The sequence below is a fragment of the Equus przewalskii genome, chromosome 29 (genome assembly GCF_037783145.1).
Source record: "Equus przewalskii isolate Varuska chromosome 29, EquPr2, whole genome shotgun sequence".
NCBI lineage: Eukaryota > Metazoa > Chordata > Mammalia > Perissodactyla > Equidae > Equus > Equus przewalskii.
In genome coordinates this window covers 46,695,659-46,722,525 of record NC_091859.1, presented here as the reverse complement: position 1 = coordinate 46,722,525, position 26,867 = coordinate 46,695,659, and the positions used below count along the sequence as shown (strand labels likewise).

Here is a 26,867-nt window from a genome sequence, read left to right as displayed (position 1 = left end):
CTGGGTTTTATGCCAATTCCATAAAACATGACCCAGGCTTGGGGGGGCCACATTCAGGGAGAGACCCCATGCTGAGTATCAACTCCCATCCCACACATCCCTCCACTCCTGTGTCCACAACTGCAACAAGGTGAGCCAGCTCATAAGGTGGCCTCAGGGGTGAGGAGCCTACACTTCTGCTCTGCTCAGCACCAAGGCTTAATGAGCTCTCTCCGGGGGGTGCCACTTACTTCTCCATCACCCTGACCCTGTCGGGGCCTTTCGACCTCCCCTTGGTGGGCAGAGGTGGGTCTTCCACCAGGCTCCCCGGTCACAGGTTATGCTCTCTGTGCCTCTTTCCAGATCAGAACCACCACTCAGCTCTAAAGGATCAGAAGCCAGGGTGGATCTCGCTCCTTCACTGTGCTCTCAGCCTGCACGTGAGCTGCTCTGAAGGGGTGAACACACCTGGGGTGGCTCTCAACCCATGGGGGCCAGGAGTCAGCAGTAAATGTTCCTGCGTCCCATCCTTGGGTGGACGGTTCAGGGAGGAACTCTCATGCTTCTCGGAGGAGCACCCAGCCTTGAGGATGGGCTGTGCCTGCCTCCTGCCCACTCCTCACTACAGCACTCAGTGGGGCTTTTGCAAAATCAGCCAGCTGCCCCTTTGCCCTTGCACTTCCTCCTGCCTGGAACTGAACACAATGCTTGGAGATACCGCAACCTTCAGGCAGTCATGAGGACAAAGGCCTCAGGACCAGGGAGGAGCCTTCTAGCAGCCACGCCAGCCTCCAAAACTCCTGCTGCACAAGAATTGCCCTGACTGATTCCACTCTCCTCCTGGGTTTTCTCTTGGAGGTGAGTGCTTTGCCTCACACCTGTTACATGATCCATGGTTGAAATATCTCTATTAACATCCAAAAAGCATATTGTTCTCTATATGTAGAATATAAAATCCAGAGTGTACATGTATTCGTTTTACCTTATTAATTACATTTTTAGCTCTACATTTCTTTCTTGTGAACTGATCAAGAGAAATTCAAATCCATTGCCATGATTATGTGTTTCTCCTTTTTCTTGCCACACAAACATTTTTTATTTTGCTGAGGAAGGTTGGCTCTGAGCTAATATCTGTTGCCAATCTTCCTCTTTTTGCTTGAGGAAGATAGTTGCTGAGCTAACATCTGTGCCAATCTCCCTCTATTTTATGTGAGATGCTGCCACAGCATGGCCACCAATCAGTGGTGTAGCTCCACACCCAGGAACCGAACCCGGGGCACTGAAGCAGAGCACACCAAACTTAACCACTAGGCCTCAGGGCTGGCCCCCAACCACACAGACATTTTGAATCAAGTATTTGTTAGTCTGTAGTTTCATAACTAGAGACTCAGGTGCTAAGATCATCATTCTTCATTGCACCTGTGTCATTTCAGCCTTGGCTACTTTGCTTTAATCTTTTTGCCTTAAATTCTTCCTTGATTCCCCTGATCTTCCTCTTGCCTCAAACAAAATCAAATAAAACCCATATATAGAAGAGAGGCTGAAAAAAAATACACCAAAATATTAGCAAATAGTTGTCTTTGAGTTGAAAAGATATAAAGATTTTTTACCTTCTGTTTTCTGCAGTTTCCAGAATTTCTATAATGACCATGTGCTACTCTTTATAATGGATAAATAATACTTAAAAAAATAAAACAGAGAAATCGTACTGTCTGGCGTTTATAAAACAGTGATGAGCACTAATTCAATAGGGCACTGCTCCAGGCCTGTCTGACAGGTAAACTTGTCTAAGCCTCTTAACAATGTTTTGAGATGGGTACTTTTATTGTGACCAAAACAACTTTTTTGGTTTGAGTTTAGTTAATATATGTTTACTTATTTTATTTTTAGTTTTTCTGTGGATGTTTCTATTTGTATTTGGAGGTCTCTAATAAGCCACATATAATACTTGAAACAATTAAGACATGTTCAGAAAAAAAGGAAGACACCCTCTGACTGACCCCCAGTGACAATGACTGCTAGCCTTCTTTGTATTTCCTTTCAGTTTTTCAACATATAGTTTCCAGCATAGATTCTGTTTATGTATTTTCCCTTAGCAGCAAAACAAATATTTTCTGTATTATTACTAAATGTAGTAAGCACATTTTTTAACATCTGCCCAATATTTCAATTAGGTAAATATATCTTAATTTAGTTAACCCTACTTGATGGTCAATATTTAGACTATTTTTATGCTTTCAATATTTTAAACAAGAATGTGTACAAAGCTTTTTATTTAGGATGCTACCCATGACTAGATTTCCAGAAGTCAGTCCCGGTGCTGGAGGTTAACTTGCTCATCACACAGGGTTCTGCAGGCCCCCAGCATGTGTGCCAGGCTGCTCCAGGCTCTGGGAGGACAGGGAGCATCAGCCATACACCTGCTCTCTCGGACTCACAGTCAGCAGCCTCTGCCAGGGGAGCAAGGGGGAGTGACACCTCACCCAACTCCAGGGCCCAGAACCCCCCAGGACCCAGAAGAAGAGGAGGTCACCCAGCCATGTACAGTGAAGGGCAGCAGATGCCCATAGGAAGCTCAGAGGTTCCAAGGGCAGAGGTGGGGTGGAGGGAAGAGGGGACTGGAGAAGGGCAGGGACAGGGCAGGCTGAGGCTCGACAGGGAGCCACTGCAGAGTTTGAGGGAGAGTGGCCTGCTCATGTTTCTGTTTAAAAGCCTCAGTCTGGTTGCAGGTGCAGGTGAATTCCCAGATGTAGGTGGAGGCAGGGAGCCTGGAGGAGGCTGTTTGATGCACAAAGATCCAGGAGGAAACTCAGGGTAGTTTGATCAGGTAGAGAAGGGGGGATGGAAGGACAGACTTAGGGGCGGGGGTGTAGCAGGGAGTCTACGGTGACTTCCGGACTCCAACTCAGGTGACTGAGAAAAATGTAAAACACAGAACACAGATGAATAGGGCAGGTGGGGAAAAGGCTCATGTAAGTTTGAAGTGTCTGCAGCACCCACTAGGCAGTGTAGGCTCTCTGCATCTCAGTGCCCCTTGTTAGGGTCATTATATTTACAGAATCCTGCAAAGCACCAGCCCAGTGACTGGCCGAGGGAGTGCCCCTGGTGGTCAGCTGGGGTTGGTGAGTTAATACACAAGGCACAGAGCTGAGCCAAGCCGTGCTGAGGCAGAACACTGGGGCCCTCGGCACAAGGAAGGCATCCAGTCTGAGGAAGGGAGGAAGCCAGAGAGGGAGAACCCAGGACTGAGCCAGGGACAGGGTCTGGAGCATAGCTGAGCTAGAGGAGACCGTGAGATCTGAGAAGGAACAGCTGGAGAGGGGAAGGAAAGTAGGCAGGTGCAGCTGACCAGGTGCAGGAAAGGAGGCTAGAGAGGTGGAAGAAAGGTGGGCAGTTGCGGGAAGGGCCCTACCAAGAGGCAGCTGTTCCAGGTAAAGGATGCCCAGCATGTCCAACCGCTGTCCTAAAGGGCCAGCCAGGAGGGAAAGATTAACAATAGAGAAAAATGGGGAGACGAGTTGGAGGCAGGGGCCAGGCCCAACAGGGATAGGGGGGTGCCTTCCCTGAGATGGACAAGGGTAGCGGGAGGGCAGCGCGTGAATTCCCACCTGCCTGAGAGTGAAGGAAGTGCAGAGGGAGCAGGTGGGTGGGTGGTGGGTCCCCGTGGTGGTGCAGCGGTAGGGGTCTGGGGGCCATGCCCCTCATGCCCAGGTGCAGAGGGGGTGCAGGTTTCAAAGATACACATCCAGGAGCTCTCTGCCTCTTTGCGACTTTAATTAGTGAGAGTTTTCTCAGAGATGTTCTACTTTGTCTTCTTGACGGGTGGAGTTGGAATGTTCCATGTGCTGGTTAACAAGCTGTTTCCACCATGCCAGGGTCTGGTCCCTGGTCTGTTAGTGGGGCTGTCTGCATGCTAAAGGGCTGGGTCATTTACTGACTCTTAACACCACGACTATATTTCTCTGTTTGCTGGCTGCCCTTAATTTGAGTAGAGGAGTGTGATTTTTATAGATAGTAGTTTTAAACTTTCATGTAGTGAATTTGTCTGTACTCACTCTCATTTGATATCCTTCACCTTGTCTTCCTGGTGTTGTACTAGTCCCCAAGTCAGGAGAGGCACCCAGGTCACCCTCAGGAAGGTGCTGACTGCCATGCTTACCTCAGCACCTGAGAGCAGGGCTCACCCCAGGGAAGCCTGGGAAGCCCTTTCTCTGGGAGATCATGTCTACACTCACCTAAGGACATGGTGAAAACAGTTACCTCTTCTTCTGGCTTCTGTGGAGAAGGTTTTTTTTTTAAGATTAGCCCTGAGCTAACATCTGCTACCAATCCTCCTCTTTTTTTGTTGAGGAAGACTGGCCCTGAGCTAACATCGTGCCCACCTTCCCCTACTTTATATGTGGGATGCCCGCCACAGCATGGCTTGACAAGCGGTGCGTAGGTCCAGACCCAGGATCCTAACCGGTGAACCCCGGGCCGCCAAAGTGGAACATGCAAACTTAACTGCTGCACGACCGGGCCGGCTCCTTCTGTGAAGAATTTTTTAAATACTAATTTTAAGATCTAAGCAGATTGACCCTTGCTCTCTCACACACACACACATGCTCACTCAGACACAGTATGCACACACTGATCTGAGCCATGCCAACTTCCCTTGCACACCTGCTCCACTGTAGGTGGAAGGAACACACGTCTCATGGCAGGGCCCTCCCTCTCCAGCCTCAGCTTCCTCGCTGGCCAAGTAAGTGTATTTGGGGAGAATCCCCAGGGGCCCCAGAGGGCACCACTGGGCACCTGGTGTGATTTTGGAGAGTACTGAAGGGGTGAAACTTCTCTCAGTTCCATCACTCTGGGGTCTTGGTCCCCATGGCCCCTGGCCTCGTATCTGCCCCCAACCACCACCACCCAGAGACAGCCAGGGTCACACCAAGCAGAGAGTTTATTGAGGTGCTAGACTGCGGGGAGTGTTTGCAGCGGCAAAGCGGATGCTGGTGTGGCCGGGACCCGGGGCAGGGTGCCCTCCTCCTAGCAGCATCTGGGGGCTTGGGGTGAGCATCAAGAACTACTCCTAGTCTCCCCCAAGGCCCTTCTGGGGAACCCCTCCCTGCTTCCCCCTGAGCTCCGTGCAGGACGGTATAGGGGATCCCTCTCTTTGTCCTTGTGGTCAAGGATGGGATGATCCCTTGAGGTTCACTATAAAAATTAAAATTCCTTTATAAATCACAGGAGGGGCAGGAGGGGATCACCCAGGAGCCTGATGTCACTGGCCACCTACAGCCTCGCCATCCTCCAAACCCCCCTCCCAGTTCTGACCCCAAAGTAAAGAGCAGAGGGTGAGAGTTTGCAGGCACAGAGAGGGGCAGAGACAGACACGAGGAGAAAGGAGGGAAGTCAAGGGGCAGAGGAAGAAGGGATCAGAGGGGAAGTGGGGAGGGGCAGGCTCCATTCTCCCGCAGCCCCTGGGAATGAGGAGGAGAGTCCTCAGCACAGCCCCGGAGACTCCCTGGACAGCAGGTCCACGTGCCCCCAATCCAGTCCTTGCCAAAGCCGCAGTGGCCTGTTGAGACACCCCCAGCCCAGCTGCACCTGGAGCAGGAGAGCGGCGGGCGGCTACTCCAGGTAGATGTCCTCTGTGGGGCAGGCGAACTCCAGGTGCACCTGGAGCAGGAGAGCGGCGGGCGGCTACTCCAGGTAGATGTCCTCTGTGGGGCAGGCGTACTCCAGGTGTTCCTGGTAGTACTCCAGGAAGGCGCGGCTGGGAGAGAGAGCACCATTCACCAGCCATTTAGGGTGTGGCTTCAACGTCTGAGCCACCCATGCTCACACTCCTCCCTCCCCACCCACCTGGGTCAGCCCATGTGCCCCTAGACTTCACTCCTCAGCTCTCCTGGCCAGTGACCTGCCCTTTTCCTCGCTCTCTGGCCTCCAGGCTCCATTCCCACCCCCACCCCCTAGCTGGGCAATGTGCCTGCACCACTTCCACCCCTAGTATCCTCCTCCAATGTAGCTTTCCAGCCCACATCTTCCTGACTCCCTACCTCCACTGCTTCCCACCTGACCTTCCCTCTCACTCCTGCCCAAACTCTCCACCCCTTCCCTGTTCCCAAGTCTCCCCACCATCATCCCATCCATCTCCACACCGTCCACCCTAATTCTCCATCACCCTGCCAACCACTCACCCCACACTCTGGGCCACAGGCCTCATGGACTCCTGGGAGACGAAGACGTGGCAGGCGAAGCGGCTCAGCAGAGGGTGTTTGGTGATGAAGCCGAAATAGCTGCAGCGGGAGTCGGTGTGGAGGGTGTCAGAGCATGGACCCACACCGCAGCCCCCCAGCACCTGGAGAGAAGAAGCAGGGCTCGGGGCGGGAGTGGGACAGGAGAAATGTGTGTGTCACACGATTTCAAGGTTTGAGGGAGCCTTTTTGGGTCCCAGTCCAAACTCAGTGCTGGGCACCTCTGAGGAGACAGTGATCTGGGTTGACTCCTCCATGGCAATGGCGTCCAGCTGCATCCTCCATCTCCAGAGCCAGCACCACAGGCCTCTGTGCTGCGCCCACCTCCCCCCAGTCTGCCCCTGCACCACAGAGCAAGGCCTCTTCCCTGCCTTCTGGGTGCCATGTCTCGACTGACTCACGCCTTGCTCGTGTCTCCTGGTACCCTGAGCCTGCCTGGTCCCACCTCTGGTCCTGCAAACTCACAGCTATTTTCCGAGCTCTGATGTGGGTCTTAACATCCCCGCTGGATCTGCACAATCCTCTTCCCGGAGAAGAACCTCACACCCTGGCTCTGTCACTCATTTAGTCCCTGCTCCAACTCTGCTTCATATGTGCCTTTCCTGAATTCGCCCTTCTTGTTCTCATCCATTAATAAAAATTAGTGTCCAGAGGGATGATCTGTTGGAGTCGTGCAGCATTGAGACTCGAGACTCCCCAGCTGTGGCCCATCTGATCCACATCGGGTCAGATTAGGGTTTCATGGCTCCACCAAAGTGGAATCCACGTGATAGTATTGCTGCCAGGACCACGTGTTCATGTTGTCTGTGAACACGTCACAGCCTTGTCTTAAATGCTGTGTTCAAATAATCACACTCGGTCACTGATACTTAGATGCTGCTCACCAACCGCAAGCACCAGCCTAAGCAGCTGACATTAATTCACACAAACCTCAAGCAGTGCTCTCAGGGAGGTGTCCCTATCTATCATCTCTAGATGAGGGAGCTAAGGCACAGAGAGGTCGGAAACTTGCCCAAGGATACACAGCCAGTCTGCAGCAGTGCTAGGAGCACTTGTGGCATCTGTAATCTTAAAGGTCACAGGCTCCACCTCATGCAAACACAGCACCTCAGCATATTGCTGACCCACTATTACTTCACAAAGAAAAGAGTGAACCATCTGCCTAACACCGTGAGGGATTGGGCTGAGTTCTGGAGGAACAAATATTAGGAAGGAATGGGCCAGGACAGCAGCTCCTCGGTCCCCTCCCCCTCCCCTGCCATGTCGTGGTCCTGAACCAGTGGCCTGACCATCCTTCTCCCATAGAATTGCTCCCAGGTCAGTGTCCAGCTCAGGAGGCCTGAGCTTGTGACATCCAGTTTTCCTCTTCCCCTCTCGACAGTGCTATCCTCAGCCCAGGTCAATATGGGCTGTGGGCTGCCATGCAGACGGGTCCTCATGGTTTCCGAGTGGCCCCGCTGTCTGGTCTGAGCCCTGGTGTTCTATCCCATCTCTTCAGCCCTCAGAGCAGCATCTAGACGGGGGATTCCATCAACCATCTCCCTCTTCGATGGAGAAGCAGCCACACTAGGCTCTGACTCTACTGAAGGGCAACACCATCCCCCAGCCAGCAGATAGAGCCCTCCTCATTCTCTTTGCCACAAAAGTGTCCAATGACATACATGGCAGCCTCAACGTCTGTCACAAGCCTCAGCCCCAGCTGCACTGTGCCCTTCTTACATCTCACCTGCCTTTGAGGACCTGCTTCCTCCAACACTCCATCGAGTCCTTTTGAGCCTCTGGTTGGCCCTGTCTGCTCTCTGGTTACCTCCTCCTATCTCCTTCATTCAGGATACTGGGATCCAGTGGGCAGGAGTCTGGCTGGGCAGGAAGACTACAGCCCCCCTACAAACCCGCGGGTTACAATGCCAGTACTATCGCTCCGCTCTCACTCCTGTCTCTTCTTGCCCCATCTTGTGCCTGCAGGGATCTACCTGCTCCAAACGTATTCCTTTCCTCCAGGTCTCCCTCCTACACTCCAGACCGATGTTAACAAATGGCCATTCTAATCTCCTGCCTCTGCAGTTGAATGCCGCATCTCCAGGCTGTCAGGCCCTTTCACACTGTGCCCCTTCTCTTGGTGTGTGGGTTACTATCTGTCCATCACCCAGGTGGCATGTCACCCTTGATTCTCCCTCCACGCCAGCTTCTACATCCAATCAACCCACGTGCTGCTTGTTCCACCTCCTAAATGCACCGAGATAACCTCAGTGGCCACTTGACCTCCTGCCAGCAGCACCTGAGTCCATCCACTCCGCACAGCAGCCAAAGCCAGTGTGTCAACCTGACTGTGCCACACCACGGCTCCATCGCCAACTGGATTAAGCACAAGCTCCTTGGCATAGTCAGAAGGGCACAGGTACCCCTAGTGTCCCACTAGCCTCATCCCAGCTGCTCTGGAGACCCCCAGTACCCCTTGCCCACAGCCTTGGCTCACCTGGTTTCCTGCCAAGAAGATCTACCCTGGCACCTACTTGTCCTTTCAGGTTGCAGTTGCCTCCTGAATCCCAGAACTCACCCGCCTGCCTCCCTGCTGGAACTGCTCGCTGGGGCCACAGAGAGCCATCCACCAGACCTCTCACAGATGCTTCTAGCACTTACTTGTCTGTGTGTCTGTCTCCCCACCCAGACCAGATGGGAGCCTGTTTGATCCGTGTCTCCTGAGCCCAGTGGGTGCAGGTGGGGGTCTGGGGGGTGGAAGGTAGGGATTGTGTATGGGCAGCCCTCAGGGTTTGTGGGGACTCTGAAGAGGGTAAGGCTCTCACCAGCTGTTACGGGGGTGGCAGCCGCAGAAGGAGATGTTCTTCATCTGGAAGAAGTGGCTGCAGTGCTGGAACTAGAGCACAGGGGAAGAAGCACGCCGAGTTAGACGGAGATGACCTGGGCTACTCCTGCCACCCCTGTGGACGTCCTTTGGTCAGACCTTCTTGCTTTACCCCACACCCAGCCTTCCCTGTGCCTCAGGCCCCCCACACCCCCACCTCTGGTCCTCCGCTTAGACTCAGCTTGACACCCCGAAGAGAAATCTCCAGGTCACAAGAGGCAGGAGGACGCAGGTGGACGGTCAGTTTCCGAGCAGTGGCAATCTGGGGAAGAAGTCAGGGTCTGAGAAGAGGGTCTCAAGGGCCTTGTAGGGCGTCTTTCTCTCCTCTTGGAGGAATATTTTAGAAAATGTTTAGAGACTCTTGGCACTGATTCTGGAAGATGGGAGCTGGTGGTCTTGGCCATTCCTCAGTCTCAGGACCAGCGGTCACCTCTCGCACTCAGCGTGCCTCATCTTCCTTCCATTCCTCCAGCCAGGACCACAGCCCCTGCCACCCCCGGCCTCCTCACTGCCCATGCCCATAAGCTGGTGAAGCGATCAGGTGCAAAGCTGTCCTGCGCCCCTGCTGCTCTCCAACTCAGTCACAGGACCAGCAGATGGCAGGCGCTCACGAAATGTCTGCTGAGTGAATGAGTGAGCAAATGAGTCCCAAGAAAGGGACTCTGTGAAAGTTGGTCTTGATTTTCAGACAAGAGGAGGATGTGCTGAAGGGGAGGAGGGGCCAGTGGGAAGGTTGGGACCCCACTGAACCAGCTGAGAGAGCCCAAGGGGTGTAGGACGGCTGCTGAGTTCTGCCCTAAGCACGTCTGCACAGGCCTCTGAAACAGGCTCCAGGGGGCCTGCCCCCTGAAGCCCCTGAGATACCCTCTGAACCCTCCATGGAGGAGGTGGGAGGCCTGGGGCCTCCAGGGACTGTGCCACACCTCCAGACTGACCTTCTGCATGGCTGCGCACAGGATGCCATTGCCCTGGTGACAGGGCACCTCCACAGAGCCCAGGAACTGCACATCAAATCGCTCCACCCAGCAGGGACTCCGCTTGCTCCCTGGGGGTGGGGGTCACAAGGGGATGGGGTCAGAGGAGTGAGGGGGGTCAGGAGTAACAAGACGTCCCTTGGGAAGGGGGACTCACCCAGCAGGTCCTTGGCAGGACCGGGCACTGCGTGGGCGTAGAAGGCAGGGAAGACCCCACGCTCGCCTGTGCGCATGTTGAAGCCACGGAACCAGAAGTCGTCCTCCTCAGCTTCCACCAGCACGGGATCATCCACATCCAGCTCCAGCTCATCGGGATGGCGAGGGATGAACCTGAGATCAAGTCACAGGTGGGAGGTCATTGGGGGAGGGGTGGGACTGTCCAGACTGTGTCCAGCAGTGTTCTGTAATGTCTGTAGACTGAGGCTAGGGGCACCTATGGCAAGGGGAAGGCTGTACCTGAAGACAGCCCGATGGGTTTGCTCTCTCTCCTCGCCATTGACCAGGCAGGAAAAGAGGCCAAAGGACTCGGTGCCTGAAACACAGAGACAGGAGAGACAGAGACTCAGAAAGAAAGGAAGGAAAGTCCTGCAAGGCCTGGCCAAGTTCTCCTCCCCTCAGCAGCCCGGTGTGGGTGGTCCTGAGTCAGGGAGGGAGCAAGAACCCACCCATGAGGGACTGGAGGCAGAGCAGCCCTCCCCACCACACTCCTCCCCGACTGGGGGTCTAGGGAAAGCCCCAGGCCCATGTCCTGGGTAAGACAGCAGTGCCCAGCCCTGACCACGGGCCCCCCCTCCCCCAGATCCTTAGGCTGCCCTGGGCACTCTGCCTGGGAGCCTGTTGTTCCCTGGGACCATCCCCCTTTCCCTACCGCCCACTCACTGGAAGATCGAGATGTGCTGTTGACAAAGACATTGAGGAACTTCTTGGAGAAGGTGAGGTCTGGGCTGTCTGGGGAGGCGTCCCCAGGGCCCTGACCACCACCTAGCAGTGCAGCCCCAGTCTCTTCTTCGCTTGTCTCACCACCACTGTCCTCGCTGTCGTCGCCCAGGCCTGCACAGCGCCGCAGGCTCACCAGCTCCAGCTGCGTGTGCTCATCCACCACCAGCGTGTACTTGACCGCATCGTACACCAGCGAGGCGTCCAGTGGCGCGGCAGGGCCCGCACCCATGCTCCCAGGGGGCCCAGCCTTGTCCGCGGCTTCATCCTCCTCTTCTTCGTCCTCATCATCCTCCTCTGAGCAGGCGGCGGAGCAGGCGCGGCCAGGGCGGGTAGCGCGGCCCGGAGCGGCCCACAGCGGTGTGATGGTGTCGCGTGTAGGGTTGCTTAGGAAGAGGCAGGGCCCGGGCTGCGCGGGGCCAGGCCGGGGTGCGGAGGGCGCGGGGGGCGGCGGCCCGCACAGCGTCTCCATGTCCACCAGCTCCACGCCGCCTGGCCCCACATCTGCCTTGGGTGTCTCGGGGACCCCGCCGGCCGGCGACGCAGGCTCCCCCGAAGGACGCGGCGCGGGAGACAGGCACTGGCCGGGGCAGCGGATGGGCGAGGAGCCCTCGGAGATCATGCGGCTCACCAGGTTGCTGAGCAGCCAGGGCGAGTCCGCGTCCTCGCTGAGGTCTGGCTCCGACTCGGACCCCGATTCGTACTCACTGTTGGTGTCGTCGGGGCCCACGGGCAGAAAGGCAGGGCGGCGAGGGGGCTCGCGCGGGGGCTCGGGCTCAGGCTCGGGCTCCGAGGCAGGAGATGAGGCCTCCTCGATGGAGTTGGTGAGGTGGGAGGAGCGGCCGCTGCTGCTGCTGCCACCGTCACTACTCAGCTCCAGCTCCGTCTCCGAGATGGAGGAAATCATGCGCCCCAGGCGCGCGCCCGCCGCGTCCTCCGAGTCGGAGCCCGGGGACGATAGCTCCTGGCTGCTGCGCCGGTCCCCGCGGCCCCCGCTGGAGCGGCTCCCCAGGTCCGCCTCGATGCCGGGATCCGAGGAGGGCGAGGCCCCATCTGGCGCTGGGGGACCCGCGGGCTGGTTCCCTTCGCAGTCGCAACCTGGGGGCACAGACGACTGTGCCCCGCTGGAGCTCCCGTCTGTGGGTGGGAGGGGTGCTGGCGGCTCTGCGGAGCAGGGAGATGCGTCAGCCAGCCTACCCCCTCTACTCCTCCCCCTCCGCTCGTGTGCCCCTAGCCTCCCGCTCACCTCTGAGGGGCTCCTGGGGGGGTGAGCGCAGCACTGTCTCCTGCCAGGAGGCTGGAGGCGCTGGAGCAAAGCCTCCATTGTTGTTCAGGGAGTCCTGGGGGAGGGACAAGAAACCAGCGCTGAAGACAGGCTCCAGCTCTCAGGGGTACGAGGGGCAGGCTGTCATGAGAAGAAGAGTCCCGGATGCTGGGAACCCAAGTTTAGCTCCAGAATGCTGTGGGTCTGGGAGCTCACCTGGGCTCCCAGCGTGGTCAGGTGGAGCGTGGTGGGCCGGTGCTTGTGGGGCTCCTCCAGGGAGGGGGAGGGGATCAGGGGCTCCCGGGCAGGGGCCTCTGAACTAGGGCCGCCTCCCTCCTTTCCCTCTCCTTCTCCTTCCTCCTCTTCTTCCTCTTCTTCCTCCTCCTCCTCTTCCTCCTCCTCCTCCTCCTCCTCCTCTTCTTCATTGTCATCAATCATCTCAAACTCCTGGAAGTCATCCTGGAAGGAGCAGATGGGGTGCGGCTGCTCCGAGCGCCCCAGGGAGAGGCTGTCCTGCAGGAAGGAGGGACAGGGCAGAGCTAGGGCAGAGCTGGGCCAGAGTGTGACAGTGACTCGTGGTCCCAGGTGGCAGGAAAGGGGAGAACAGGAAGCAATAAGTCAAGGGAGAGAAGCCCCCAGTTCACTCTGCTCCCCACCAACAGCAGTTTTTTAAAAAAAATCTGCTTAAGATTCATAAGGATCACCCCAGTTCTTGGTAAGAGACCAAACTCCTAAGCCTTGGTGATAGATTCTCAGAGTGGCCCCAACCCAACTGCCAGCCTCATCTCACCCCCAAATCCTTTCCTTCACAGCATTTTAATGCAATTCACGATTACTGCACAGTCTTTGGTCTGTCTCCCCCACCAAGCTGCAAGCCCCACCAGTGCAGGGCCATCTCCATAATGGGTACTGGTGTACCCCACCCCTGAGAACAGGACCTAGCCATGTGGATGCTCAGTAAATACCAAATAAATGTATGAAGGGAGAGACGGCCAGCACCCAGGATTCAACAAGCTTGCATCAACCTCAGGGCCTTTGACACAGTTAATTCCTTTGCCGGCAATTCCTCTCCTCCATTCCCTCCTACCTCCCTCATCTGCCCAGCTCCAGCTAGTCTTCCCTAAGGGCAGGGTTGTGTGCCATTTCCACTGGGAAGTCTCCCTAAAGGCTCAGTCTCAGTCTCGGTGGGGTTCCTAGTGTCCTCCTATTGGAATCCAGTCCCCGACACTCAGGCAGCCATTCCCTCTTAGTGTCTTTCCCCCCGATTAGGTTATAAGCTCCCGAGGGCAAAGGCCACATCTGTCCTGTTCTCCTCCCAAGCACCAGGAAGCCCCCAGCACTTGCCACATGGCAGTCGCTCAGAAATATTCTTAAATGAATGAAAAGAGAAACATGGAGAGGCAGCAAGGAGGAGAAGCAGCAGGAGATGGGGGAGAAAAGATTTCAGGGGTGGAGACACGAGGCGGACAGAGGGAGGCTTGAGAGGTGGGGACAGAGCTGGGGAGGAGACGAGGTGAGATGGCAGCTGGAAGGGGTTAGATCTTTCTGGGAAGTGATCTGAGGACAGAGGGCACCCAAAGCAGAGGCACAGCTCCCCTCCCCCAAGCTAGCCAGGTGATAGGGGTCAGGCGAGGACTGCTGGGGAAGGCCCTCTGTGGAGGGCCTACAGTCTGTTAGAAAAAGAGGTTTGATATCAAAGAAGACCCCAGGCCAAGAGGCCAAGAGAAAGGAGGCAAATTAGAGGATTCCATGTTTCAAAGCTGAGCGCAGACCCACCCTATAACCCCAAGTGAATGCTAAGCAGAGCCAAAGTGAGGCTCTCCCTTGAGAGCCCCCAGCCCCTGCCCCACCTTCTCGCAGTGGTCCGAGTCATAGCTGAGGCCCAGGCCACAGTCATCGGTGATCTCAGACAGGTCTTCATCGTCAAATTCTTCCAGGCTTATGTCCTGGGGAGGCCTGGAGGAGACCGGGGTCAGAGAGCAAGGGCAGGGCTCCTGAGAGAGCCACCAACCCTGAACTCCCCGCCAGGGAGCTTGTCCTAAGGAGGAGCCAAGGGAGACCCCCAGCCCCTGGGCCCCATGGTGTCCAGAGCCCCCAACTCCCAGACCCGCATCCTGCTGTCATCTTGAACCACAAGATCTGCTCTCCAAAGGATCCCCCCACAATCTGAGCCATGACCAGCCCAGAGGAGCCACTTGTCCCCCCAACCCTTCTCCTAGTCCTCCTCCCTCACAGAGCCAGCAGCCTCTCCTCCCTCCACACTCAGCTCCAAGCCCCTCTGGGTCACAGCCTCAGCCTCAGGGGAGTCAGGCTGAGCAGAGCAGGGGGAGGGGTGAGCAGAAGCTGCAGCAGCAGGAGAGGGAGGAGTGTTCTAGGAGCAAAGTCTGGCCACTTTGTCTCCCTCCTCCAGCCCAAGGCAGGCCTACACCCAGAGGTCCAGCCCTCTCCCCACCCCAGCCCCTTCCCCCAGGCTCCAGGCTTGATTTCAGCTCTCTCCCTCTCTGAGCCCTACAGGCCAGGCCAGGCCGCCAGTGAGAAGAGACCAAAAGGACACTGCCAAGCACAGAGGACGTGCTTCTTGTCCTGCCAGGCAGGCTGTCCCTCAGAGGCTCTGGCCCAGGACCTCCACCCTTGGAGGGGTCAGTTGCCCAGGCCGGGTGCGGCAATGGATCCCAGCGGGAAACGGGGGGAGACAAGGGGAGGACAAGACTGGAGAGACCCTGAACCGAGGCTGGGGGATGGGGAGCAGGAGTCAGAGGCCTCAGGACCAGAGAGGGGCCTGGGGCTTGGGTCCCCAAAGGTGATGGGGGAGGGGTGGCAGGGTGGGTCGGAGGGGTCTGGGGACAGGGTCAGAGAGGGGGCTGCAGGAAGGAAAGGGCATGCCAAGGCCCAGAGCGCCAAAGTGCGTACCTGCAGCCTGGCGGCGACAGCGAGTGGAAGGTGGAGAGAGAGAACATGTCCGCGCGGTCCGCCATCTTCTCGGGGAGCCCTGCCGACCGCGGGGGGGCCGAGAGACGGCTCCTCCCTCGTCCTCGCCTCCCGACGCACCTCGTGACACGCCCTGCGACACCCGCCCGCCGGCACCTCGACGCCCCGCAGACTTCGCGCAGCGCGAGTGGCAACGCCGCAGGGACAGGAGGGAGGAGGAGGGACAGAAGGGAGGAGGGACAGGAGGGAGGGGCTGGGACGGGGGAGGGGGAGGAACAGGAGGGAGGGACCGGGAAACGGGGGAGGGGACAGGGCAGGGCAGGGGACGCTGGTTGGAGGAGAGAAAGTGGTTTGACTGACAGGTTTTGGTTGGCGAAGCACGGGGTTTGTGTGGTTTGGTCTCTTTCAGGTGATCAGGTTCGCGTACAGGAGGATCTGCGGGTGGGGAGACATGAGCGTGAGAGCCTTAAATAAGGAATCTGCGGTCGGGAAGTCGGAGGAAGGCAGCGGTCTGGGTCCGCAGATCTCTGGTTAACTGGTTTTTCTGGAGGGGGAGGGACTCATGGAGGGGTGGGTGCGGCCCCAGGAGCTGCACAGACGTCCCAAGGAATCAGAACGGAAGAGTTGGGGTCCCAAGCCTGGAGCAAAGATGGTTAGGGCTGAGCCTGGCACGCATCGAAATAGGCTGGCGGAGCTGTCCGCCTTTAGGTGCTGATCAGGGATGGTCGGAGCTGTCCCACACAGCGTGCTGATTGGGCCGACGGAGATTTCTCCCTAGAAGGTGCTGACTGGGGCTGGAGGAGCTGTTCCCCCAAAGGGTGCTGATCGGTGCAGGACGGAGACATCTGCCCAAGGAATGCTGATCCAGGCTGGATTTCGGAGTTGACCGTACAGAGGATGCTGAAGGGCTAACACTGGACTTTCAGCACACAATACAGACTACGCAGGCTGGACAGAGGTACTGGTGGGCATTGGGTGAAGACTACGTTCATTCAATTGGAAAAACTGTTTCTTGAGCACCAAGTGACTGGCACTGTTTAGGGCACTGGCATGTTCTGGCTTGATATGGAGCCATGTAGGAGAACGAGGGTTGAAACTGAGCTCAAGGAGTCAGATTAGGTCAGTGTCAGCTGGCGCTAGAGTTGGGGAAGGGCAGATCAAGGTTGTGAGTACAGTGGATAAAGACAGGTTGGAGGAGCAGGTTAGGGACTTTGTGGATAAGATTTGGCTAAGGAAGGAGGTTGGAGTTTCAACCAGAGTGCAGTGAAATTATCCTTTTTCCCCCTTGATCAAAATGATGTGCCCTGACATTTGTCTAAATTATTTCTGTGGAAAACTATTTCTGAGGGAAGAATGAGGCACTTGAGTGATTAATGCCTGGAAACCGCAGGGCAGAAGGAGTGTGTGCAAGTTGCAAAGGGCAACATCATTCTTTGGGTGGTGATCATTTCAGCTCGGAGAGAAGGCCTATGGCCAGGGGGCAGATCATGCCCTCTTTTGTGCCCCAACTACAATTTACATTTTATCTCAATTATAGTGTTTTCCCAAGAATGGCATTTACTAGTTTATGTTTCCCTCCCTAATGACTGAGAGCTGCAGAATGGAGACACTATCCTATCTCTCTTTGAACTTCCAAGCTCCAAGCACGGGGCCTGGCACACACTAGGTGCTCAGTAAACATGCGAATGAAGGAACGAACGAGTGAGAGGGCTTAGGGGCTCTACCAGGTCTGGGCTATTAAGTCCTTGTTGTCATGTTGTCTTTTCCATTTTAGGAGCATTAAGAACATTCCCCATTTCTGAGGTTCAAGGAACCTGGACATATCAACCACTTCCTGGCTTTTACCACAAAATTCCAGATCTCTTCCCAGAATTCATGAAAAGTTTTGACCCCCAACTTCCCAGACTTCCTTTCAATCCTGAGTCTTGTCACTGAACTGGTTAACTTGGACATCCACATAAATGAGGCATCCAACACCTTGGTCAGTCAGCTCCTTGACTTCTGACCAGACAACAGTATTTGACTCTCTCAACTCTAGTGACCTCTCCCATTAGGAGCCTCCAGATTTACTTCCACCTGGAATTGCACCAACCTGAAGCCTTATATTCCTAAATCCCATCTCAGATCATCACTGCCACAACCCTCCTCAAGCCTCTCCCCTTCCTTCCCTCTCTCTTATCGGAGGATTCACCCTCAGATTCCAGGAGTACAAAAGTCATGAACTGTGGGGGCTTCCACCTCCAATTTTATCTGTGAAGTCTTCCATCTGTCCCCAGAGCACAGATGGAAGGTCACCAGTCTTAGAGTCTGAGAGACTGTGGTACCAATCTTTACTTTTCCATCAAGTTTCTGAACGTGGGCACGCTACTCAATTTTATGGACCTCAGTTTCTTCATCTGTACACTGATGCTATGAGGATCACGTGAGATATGCGTGTAAAGCCTCAGGCACAGGCCCTAGCTCTTATTCATGAACATTCAATGTTCCTCTTCCCCCTGCTCCTCATACTGGGGCCCATCTCTTCCCAACCCCTCAGGACTCTGCTCTTTCCAGCTCAGGGATACATTGATGAAAAGACAAAATCCTTTTCCTGAAGAGGTTTATGCTCCTTACATCTTGCACATTTTATCAAATTTATATGTGTTACATCATGTGATCCTCACACCATCCTTGTATGGATGAAAGAAGTGGGATCCACTGGGAGCTGACCAATTCCTCCTTGAAGTTCTTTCTTCCCTCAGCTTGTGGGCCCCATGCTGTTTTTCCTCCTACCTTCTTAACCACGCATTGTCAATGTCCTTCCAGACTCCTTTTCCTTCCCTTATATGACAAATCAAGATGTTTTGAATCTACCATCTTAATACTTTGGTTTGCTCTATGGTCCACTAATGGTACCGATAGTACAAAAAATAAAATTGACTGGACTTATATGGGAAAATTAGAGTAGCAACAGTTTCAGCGATTCTGACCACAGACAAATCCTTAAAAGTCAAAGGTCATTTTCCTGACAATTTTCTCATAGATAAGAAAATAAGTAAATGCAAACTATCAGTCTTTTATTCTACTCAAATAGCACAGAAATCACAAACACAAAGTAAAAATGCCAATGGCTAAAACTGTGAACAGAAATATATAATAAAGATGAAAAGCTTAACAGCCATAATTTGTTGGGAATGCTGTCATAATCAATAACTTCACCACTTCCTGAATCTTGATATTAAGCATCCAACTTTCTGACCATCACCTCCTATTTTTCTTGTTTTCTTACTGTATTACCATGACGTCCACAATTCTCTGACTCCATAAGAAAATTGTTCCAGTTACTATGGCTGTGTAGCAAATTACCACCAAATTTAATGAATTAAAACTACCTTTTTACTCTGCTTACAGTTTTAGGGTCATAAATTTGGGAAGGACTCCAGTAGGAAGTTCTTGTCTGGGGTTTCTCATTTGGTTTGGCCAGAGGTCAGCTGGGCTGGATGTCCAAGATGGCTCACTCACAAGGTTGGCAATTGACACTGACTGTTGATGGAAGCTCAGCGGGGCTGTCAACCAGCACCTACACCTGGCCTCTCCAGCATGATGGTCTCAGGGTAGTGGGACCTCTTACATGATGGCTGGCTTCGTCACAGTGAGTGTCCTAGGAAGGACAGTTGGAAGCTGCATGGCCTTTTCTGATCTAGCCTTGGAAGTCATATGCATACCTATTGGTCAAAGCAGTCACAAGCCCATCCAGATTCAATAGAGAGGTCAGAGACCCCACCTCTCAATGAGAAGAGTATCAAAAAATTTGGGGGCTGTGTTACAAACCACCACAGGCCTCCAGTCCTCCCATTTTTCTCATCACCAATTCAAGTCCTTTGCTTGGAATTAACCCTCTCTCTTGCATCATCAGCTTTTCCTTCTCTTCTGGATCACTTCCATCAGCAAATTAGCATAATCTAGTGTTAAAATAAATGGTATATTCTCATCCCTGTCCATATAAGGAATCCAAATTCATGGGGTTTACAATACCGTTATGTCTTAAAGGAAAGGGCAGTAAAAAAAAAAAATCCTTCTGGTTTAAGAAAGAAATCTCACAAATAGTTATACCTTTCAGAAAACAGATTTCTACCAATGAGGAAAAATATTATGACAATTAATGGGAATTTGAGTGTTTTAAAGGGATTGTTACTATTAGGAAAGACCAACAATCTCTGAAATCTAAACATCTTAAAAAAACTCCTTCATGCCATGTACATGCCCAAAGACAGTTATATAATAATCAAATACAGAACAGGATTATACATTTTCACACAAGTCTTTGCACTGGACCAATGTCATAGTCCCATATAGGACTGCATTGGAGCCTTGACAAAAATTCTCTCTCTGACATATGAATCAGAGAATTTCCTGTTTACTGTGATACAGGCAAAGAGAACACCCTTGGTAAAGCATTCCAGGAAATGTCAGGCTGGGGAATGCTTGGTAAGAATGGCTTCCCAAGTTTGCCCAGTTCCTCCCAAAGATGCACTAAAGTTGATGGCAATGGTGGTCTGCCTGACCAGGGAGAGGTCCTAATAGGTTGTGGAAGGCCCTGAGTAGGGACTTACCAGGCCTGTTATACCCACAAATTTGTCACCCTGGAATTCCAGCATAACTACCTTATTTGGTTAACAAAAACTCCCTTTATCAAGCTATGTCTCCCCACCCTAACATCTAGGTTCTAGGTAAAATATTACTACATAGACCACAGATTAGATAATAATGAGCAGGCAGCTGGCACTTCTTCCCTTCCCTGCCTCACTTTCTCACCCACGCACCTGTATTTCCTGCATCTCTAAATAAAGTACTTGCACTTGAATGCTTGTCCCAGCCACTACTTCCCAAAGAATCCAATCTAAGGCACCCTCTTAATTATGAAACCCACATTGAACTTAACAAACCCTAAAGGCAACCAATATCTTTACCTTCTTCCTGAACGATACAGGACCCTAGGAGACTCTGACTCTATTTACTCCAGTCCCAACTTAAATTCTATTATTATGTACTTAAATTTTTCTCAAGGTCCCAAAAGGAATCGTTTATTTTGCTTTAAACAGTCAATGTTTACTCAGACTTACCTAAATGCTTACCTCTTTCTGTGTTCTTCATTCTTTTTTGAATCTCAGACCTTCCTGTGATACCACTTTCCTTTTGCCTGAAGTATGTTCTTTAGAATTTTATTTATTGAGAGCTTTGGGTGGTAAACTCTCAGTTTATATAAAAAATGTCTTTATTTTGCCCTGACTCCTAAAGAATATTTTTACTGGATATAGAATTCTAGGTTGGGTAGTTTCCATCATCATCTCAGAGGCGTCAGTCATTCCACTGTCTTCCTCTGAATTCTCTTGTTGCTATGAGAAGTCACCTCTCAGCTGCCACTCCCCTGAAGGTCGTTTCTCTTTCCTTCCCAGCTGCATTTAGGACTTCTTTCTTCGTCTTTGGTGTTCTGAAGTTTCAATACAGTGTATCTAGGTGTATATTTATTTTACATATTTTTTTCCACCTGAGGTTCACTCAGCTTCTTAACTATATGGATTTTTCTCTTATCAGTTTAGAAATTTTATAGCCATTCTCTCTTCAAATATTGCCTCTGCTCCCTTGCGTCTCTTCCCCTTCTGGAACTCCGATTAGACTCATGTTGGAGTTCCTCATTCTAGCCTCCATACCTCTTAACCTCTTTCATGTTTTCCATCTCTGTGTCTTTCCAGGCAATATTCAAGACAATTTATTCACATTTCTCTTTTAGTTCACTAATTCTCTTTTCAGTTGTTTATAATCTGCTGTTAAAACTATGTACTGAGTTTTAGGGGCCAGCCCAGTGGCACAGTGGTTAAGTACACACATTCCACTTCAGCGACCAGTTCGGATCCCAGGTGTGGACATGACACCGCTTGGCATACCATGCTGTGGTAGGCATCCCACATACAAAAAAAGTAGAGGATGATGGGCATGGATGTTAGCTCAGGGCCTGTCTTCCTCAGTGAAAAGAGGAGGACTGGCAGCAGTTAGCTCAGGGCTAAGCTTTCTCAAAAACAAACAAACAAACAAACAATGTACTGAGTTTTAAATTTAGTTGAAATTAAAATGCAACCACAATTTCAACTAAATTAAAACTTTCATTTTAGAACTTCAATTTGGAATTTTTCAAACTGCTTGATTAGTCTTTATAGTTTCTTAGTTTCTGCACATATTTGCAACCTTGCCTTTTATTACTTTAATTATATTGAACACAGGCATTTTATAATCTGCTTGATAATTCCATTATCTGAAATGTGCTGTCTGTGGTTACTGCTGGCTTGCTCTCATGATTGCTCGCTATCTTGCTGCTTAATGACTTTATATTTTTTAACTTAGAGATACTTGTTAGCCTTGGGATTGTCTTTATGAGAAACTCTGAGGCCTAGGAACAAGGTAGGTACCTTCAGAGAGAATTCATATTTGCTTCTACCAGGCACCTATAGGCATTACCAACCTGAGATCACTCTATATTCAATATTCCACCAACGGTTTCTTGGACCACCCTGACTGTATGAATTTGATCTGCCCACCCATGTGAGAGCCAGCTTCTTATCCTAAATTTTCAGCATCTATCTCACTCACTCACTCACACGCGCACACACACACACACACGCACACCACTTTGCCCTCAAATTTGAAATAGTCAATTTTCTTTGCAGTTGCCAAAGGAGGCTAGAAGTCCAAAATCAAGGTGTCAGCAGGGCCACGCTCTCCCCAAAGGCTCTAGGAGAGGATCCTTCCTTGCCTCTTCCAGCTTCTGGTGGTTGCTGGCAGTCCTTAACTTGTAGATGCATCACTCTGATCTCTGCCTCCATCATCATGTGAACTTCTCCCCTATGTTTCCATGTCTGTGTCCAAATTTCCCTCTTCTTATAAGGACACCAGTCATTGGATTAGGACCCACCCTAATCCAGTGTGACCTTATCTTAACTAATGTCATCCGCAATGAATAAGGTCACATTCTGAGGTCCTGGGTGGATGTGAATTTTATAGCCTATTCAACGCAGCATAAGCTTAAAACCCCAAATCCAAGTTCTCTTGGTTCACCAAACGCCTCTGATCAAAAGCAGTGTGCAGTGCTCCACTGGCTCCTCGGGGCTCACATTTTACTTAGTCCCTTATTCTCTTACTAGATCATTAATGATTTTAGAAAACACTTTTTTAGAAAGTAGCTTATCCTGGACTTTTAACTGTTTTTAGCAGAAAGTTCTATTTAGGAATCTAGTTTGCCATATTACATCTCCATTTATTTTATCAAGCTACAATGCGATAAGAATAGCTCAAGAAAATTAATGAATTATATGTCTATTTCACTTATAAGCATATATACAAAAGCTGCAACAAAATATTAGCTAACGAAATTCAACAGTTTAATTTTGTAAATGCATTCTGATCACATGGGGTTTAACCCAGAAATCCGAGGATGGCTCAACATCTCACTTTCACTTTCAATGGTAATCCAACATATTCACAGACTAGGAAAGAAAAACTGCATGATCATGTCAATAGATGTGAACTTAAAAACATTCAACAATTACAATTTTTAATGGCTTACAGCCGTTATGGAATAACAGTTATTGAACCTGCCCTCCTGCCAAGGGGGGAAAAAACCCCAGGACACTGAACAAAATATAGGAAGAAACTATTTTCAGACATTTGGACAAAGGACAGTACAGGCCTGTGATCCCTGAGAGAAGGGAAACAACTGACAAAGGCCTACAATTGTCTTGGTTTTCCATATGGAGGCATTTCCAGACTGCAGTGCACTTAGAGAGAGGCAGTCTTGATGAGTTTAGAAGATAGAAGTCAGAGTTTGGGGAGACCGAGTTATTTGGAATCTCCAGATAAAAGTACTACAGAGAAGGGAACTACTCAGAGAAAGAGTTTCAGAAATCTACAATAGGATCCCCCTAAGTTTTGGTAAATACTAAATTGTGCTTGTGTAGAATAAAATTCCATAAGGTGGGATAGAGAAAAACTATTGGGGGAACTGTAAGGTGGGAATTCCAGAGCTCGTGTAGGACTCGGAGATATTCAAGATCCAACAGCTAGATGGTGAGACCATATTGAACACCTGGCACATTCAGTAGAGCTAAACCAGCCCCAGAGTAAAGGCCACTTTAGACCGCCGCTAACAAAGTTTTAAAACAAGCCTCAAAAGAATCAAGCTGATCCAGAAGAAACTTAACTGCCAAAAGCAACTTCAATACTCTTTAAAGGAAGATAAGGAAACGCAGGCACTCATGTCCTGCATCCAATAAAAAGACCTGCAATGAAGCAGGAAAAACTTGGAGGGAAAAAATCAGTAAAAACAGATTCATAAAGAATAGAAACAACGGAATTAACAGACATAGACTTTAGAACAGCTATTATGAATATACCCATGGACTTAAAGAAAACATGAATACAGTGAGCAAACAAATGGAAGATGTAAAAAAAAAAGAACCAAATGGAACTTTGAGAGATGAAAAGTGCAGCATATGAAATTAAAAATTTACTGGATGGGATTAGCAGTGCATTAGACACAGAGGAAGAAAAGATCAGTGAACATGAAAACAGAGTAATAAAAACTATGCAAACTGAAGCAGAGAGAAAAAGAGACTGAAAAAAATAACAAAGCCTCATTGACATTTGGGAAAATATCAAGCAGTCTAACAAGTGGATAATTGGAGAAACAAAGGGCCAGCAAAAAAAAAAAAAAAAAAAAAAGTATTTGAAGAAATAATGGCTTGAAAAATTTCCAAACTTTTTCAAAACTATAAACCCACAGGTCCAAAGTACTCAACAAATCCCAAGTAGGATAAACACAAAATAAACTACTTCAAAGCACATAATGATCAAATTGCTGAAAATTAGCAATAACAAGAAAATATTAAAAACAGAAAAAGAAGACACACATATCAGGAAACAAAGACAAAAATTCTTTCTGATTTCTCATCGGAAACAATGCAAACCATAATAAATGAAACGGCATCCTTAAAGTGCTGAAAGAGAAAGAATATCAATGTGCAGTGGAAATGTCCTCCAAAAGTGCATGTGAAATAAAGACAACTTCAGACAAACTCTGAGATAATTTTTCACTAGCATATCTGCAATGCGAAGAATATTAATGTAAGTTCTGCAGAATGAAAGAGTGCACCTGAGGAGAACCTGGGTCTACAAAAAGTAATAAAGAGGACTGAGGGAAATCCTAAAAGGCTTTTTTCTAATGTTTGAATTTCTTTAAAATACAATTGACTGTATAAATTTTAAAAATCAGCAATGTATGATAGAGTTTAAAACATATGTGTAAGTAAAACATATAAGAAGAATAGCAAAAGATGGGAGGGAGAAATGGAACTACACTGCTGTAAGGTTCTTACATTATATGTGAGACAGTATACTGTTACTTGAGGGTAGACTATGATAAGCTAAAAATGCATAGTACAAACCCTAGAGAAAACATTTTTAAAAGTCACAAAGCGATAGAGCTAATTAGCTAAGAGTGGAGATAGAATGGAATTCTAAAACATATTTGGTTAATACAAAAGAAAGCAAAGAGGGAAAATAGACAAAACTAAGATGGGACAAATATAAAACAAGTAGTGAGATGGTAGCCCAACAATGTCAATAGTTACATTAAATGGAAATGTTCTAAATACTTAAATTAAAAGGCAGAGACCGTCAGATTGTATAAAAAAGTGAGACTCATCTATAGGCTGTCTCAAGAAATGAACTTTAATATGAAAACAAAGGTAGGCTAAAAGTAAAAACTGGGAAGAAAAGAAAAGAACCAATGCATTAGAAGGAAAGAACAGAAATCAATGAAATAAAAAACATACAAACAATTGAGGTAAATCTATAAAACCAAAAGCTGGTTCTTTGAAAAAAATCAATAAATTTGCTAAGCCTCTAATTAATCAAGGAAAAAAGTGAGTAGCTAGACACAAATTACCAGTATCAGGAATAAAATCAGGAACATTACTATAGATTCAACAGATACTAAAAGGATAATTAAAAATACTATGAACAACTTTCTGCCAATAAATTTGACAACTTAGATTAAATGAATAAATTCCCTGAAAGACACAAATTACAAGAACAAAGAGAAAAATCTGAATGGCCCCATAGGTATTAAAGAAATCGAATTCCCAATTAAAAACTTCCCACAAAGAAAACTCCAGACCCAGATTGCTTTACTGGTGAATTCTAAAAAACACTTAAGGAAGAAATAACACCAACTTTACATAAAACATTTCAGAAAACAGGAGGAAGGAATCCTTCCCATCTCATGTTACAGATCTAGAATTAGTCATTACAGAAATTTTGGGGAAAACTGTATTACCAAAGAAACTATGATCCTGGTTTGCCAAAATCTGTGACCATTGACTCCTAGAATAATCCCTACAAACGCTAGTAAGCATCCGACCCCACAGAAAAAGCTGTGCAGACTCCAAGTAGGGTATGCTCTTCAGTGCCCTCCTCAGATGTGGACATGATGCATAACACAGGAGGAACATCCCAGAGGACAGAGCCAGGGGCTGTCAAAACAAGGAACTTCTTCTCCTGCCAGGGAAGGGGTCTTCACTGTTCATGCTCAATAGGATTTGGAAATTGCCATAGACCAGAGACTGCTATATGTTTCCCTTGTTACCTTTTCTGAATAGCAGTTTTCATTGTATTTATCTTTTTCTTACTCTCTCATTGTATGTTTAGGACACATAAAATATCTTTGTTTATAAATCACTGAATTTGTAAACTATAGTTCATGGATTATGTTGGGGGGACAAATAATATATCTCCATTTTTAATGCACCAGACCACAAGGATCTACATCTGGACCTTTTGGAAGAAACAGCATATAACTCAGAGAATCTAAACTTTGACCTGGATGCTGCAACTTTTACAAATGGTGTCCCTCAGGGATAAGATGGGTGTGTTCCATATATGGGAAAAAGAGGGTGCATAGATATATAAATGGCCAAGGGAGTGGAGTGTAGCAGAAACTGCTAATTGCGTCCCCCCCCCCCAATATCTATTCGCTTGTTCTCCTATAATTTTAGAATCCTTGTGGTTTTTTTTTTTTTTTTTTTTGAGGAAGATTATCCCTGAGCTAACTACCGCCAATCCTCCTCTTTTTGCTGAGGAAGACTGGCCCTGAGCTAACATCCATGCCCATCTTCCTCTACTTTATATGTGGGACGCCTACCACAGCATGGCATTTGCCAAGCGGTGTCATGTCCACAACAGGGATCTGAACCGGCGAACCCTGGGCCGCAGAAAAGCGGAACGTGCGAACTTAACCACTGTGCCACCAGGCCAGCCCCAGAATCCCTGATTTTCAATTGGCCATTTAGCCCTCTAAAATAAATATATTTTTCAATCTCCCTTGCAGCTAGTGGCATGTGGCAGCTTCCAGGTATTTCCCTTAAGAGACTGCTGGCACAAGACATTTGATCTTCTTACTCAGCCCATCCTTATCCAACTGCTGGCTAAAAATCAGAAGCACTTGTTAGAGCAGTCATATTGGATCATAAAGTAACCTTGGGAATGGAGGACATAAAGGCAGAACAAGATAAAAGAAACCTGGATCCTTAAGGACTTCATGGAATAGAGCCACCATTCAAGCCCTTATCTCATGTAAACTGCATAGGATTGCACAGGCT

The 26,867-nt window shown here is 49.9% G+C and overlaps 1 protein-coding gene across 1 annotated transcript in view; it reads right to left on the bottom strand.

Annotated features, from left to right (window-relative positions):
* Positions 1-4,900: 4,900 nt before the first annotated feature.
* The window catches only part of MAPK8IP2 (mitogen-activated protein kinase 8 interacting protein 2), a 31,064-nt gene continuing 9,097 nt past the window's right edge, over positions 4,901-26,867 (bottom strand). The window contains exons 3-14 of the mRNA XM_070599367.1: positions 15,163-15,615; positions 14,103-14,208; positions 12,469-12,765; positions 12,235-12,328; positions 10,932-12,152; positions 10,509-10,584; positions 10,210-10,382; positions 10,014-10,123; positions 9,236-9,340; positions 9,020-9,090; positions 6,159-6,257; positions 4,901-5,734 (exon numbers count right to left, since the gene is read on the bottom strand). Coding sequence (XP_070455468.1) covers positions 5,662-5,734; positions 6,159-6,257; positions 9,020-9,090; positions 9,236-9,340; positions 10,014-10,123; positions 10,210-10,382; positions 10,509-10,584; positions 10,932-12,152; positions 12,235-12,328; positions 12,469-12,765; positions 14,103-14,208; positions 15,163-15,227 — 2,490 coding nt within the window. The 5' untranslated portion in view covers positions 15,228-15,615 and the 3' untranslated portion in view covers positions 4,901-5,661. The remainder of the gene's footprint in view (positions 5,735-6,158; positions 6,258-9,019; positions 9,091-9,235; positions 9,341-10,013; positions 10,124-10,209; positions 10,383-10,508; positions 10,585-10,931; positions 12,153-12,234; positions 12,329-12,468; positions 12,766-14,102; positions 14,209-15,162; positions 15,616-26,867) is intronic.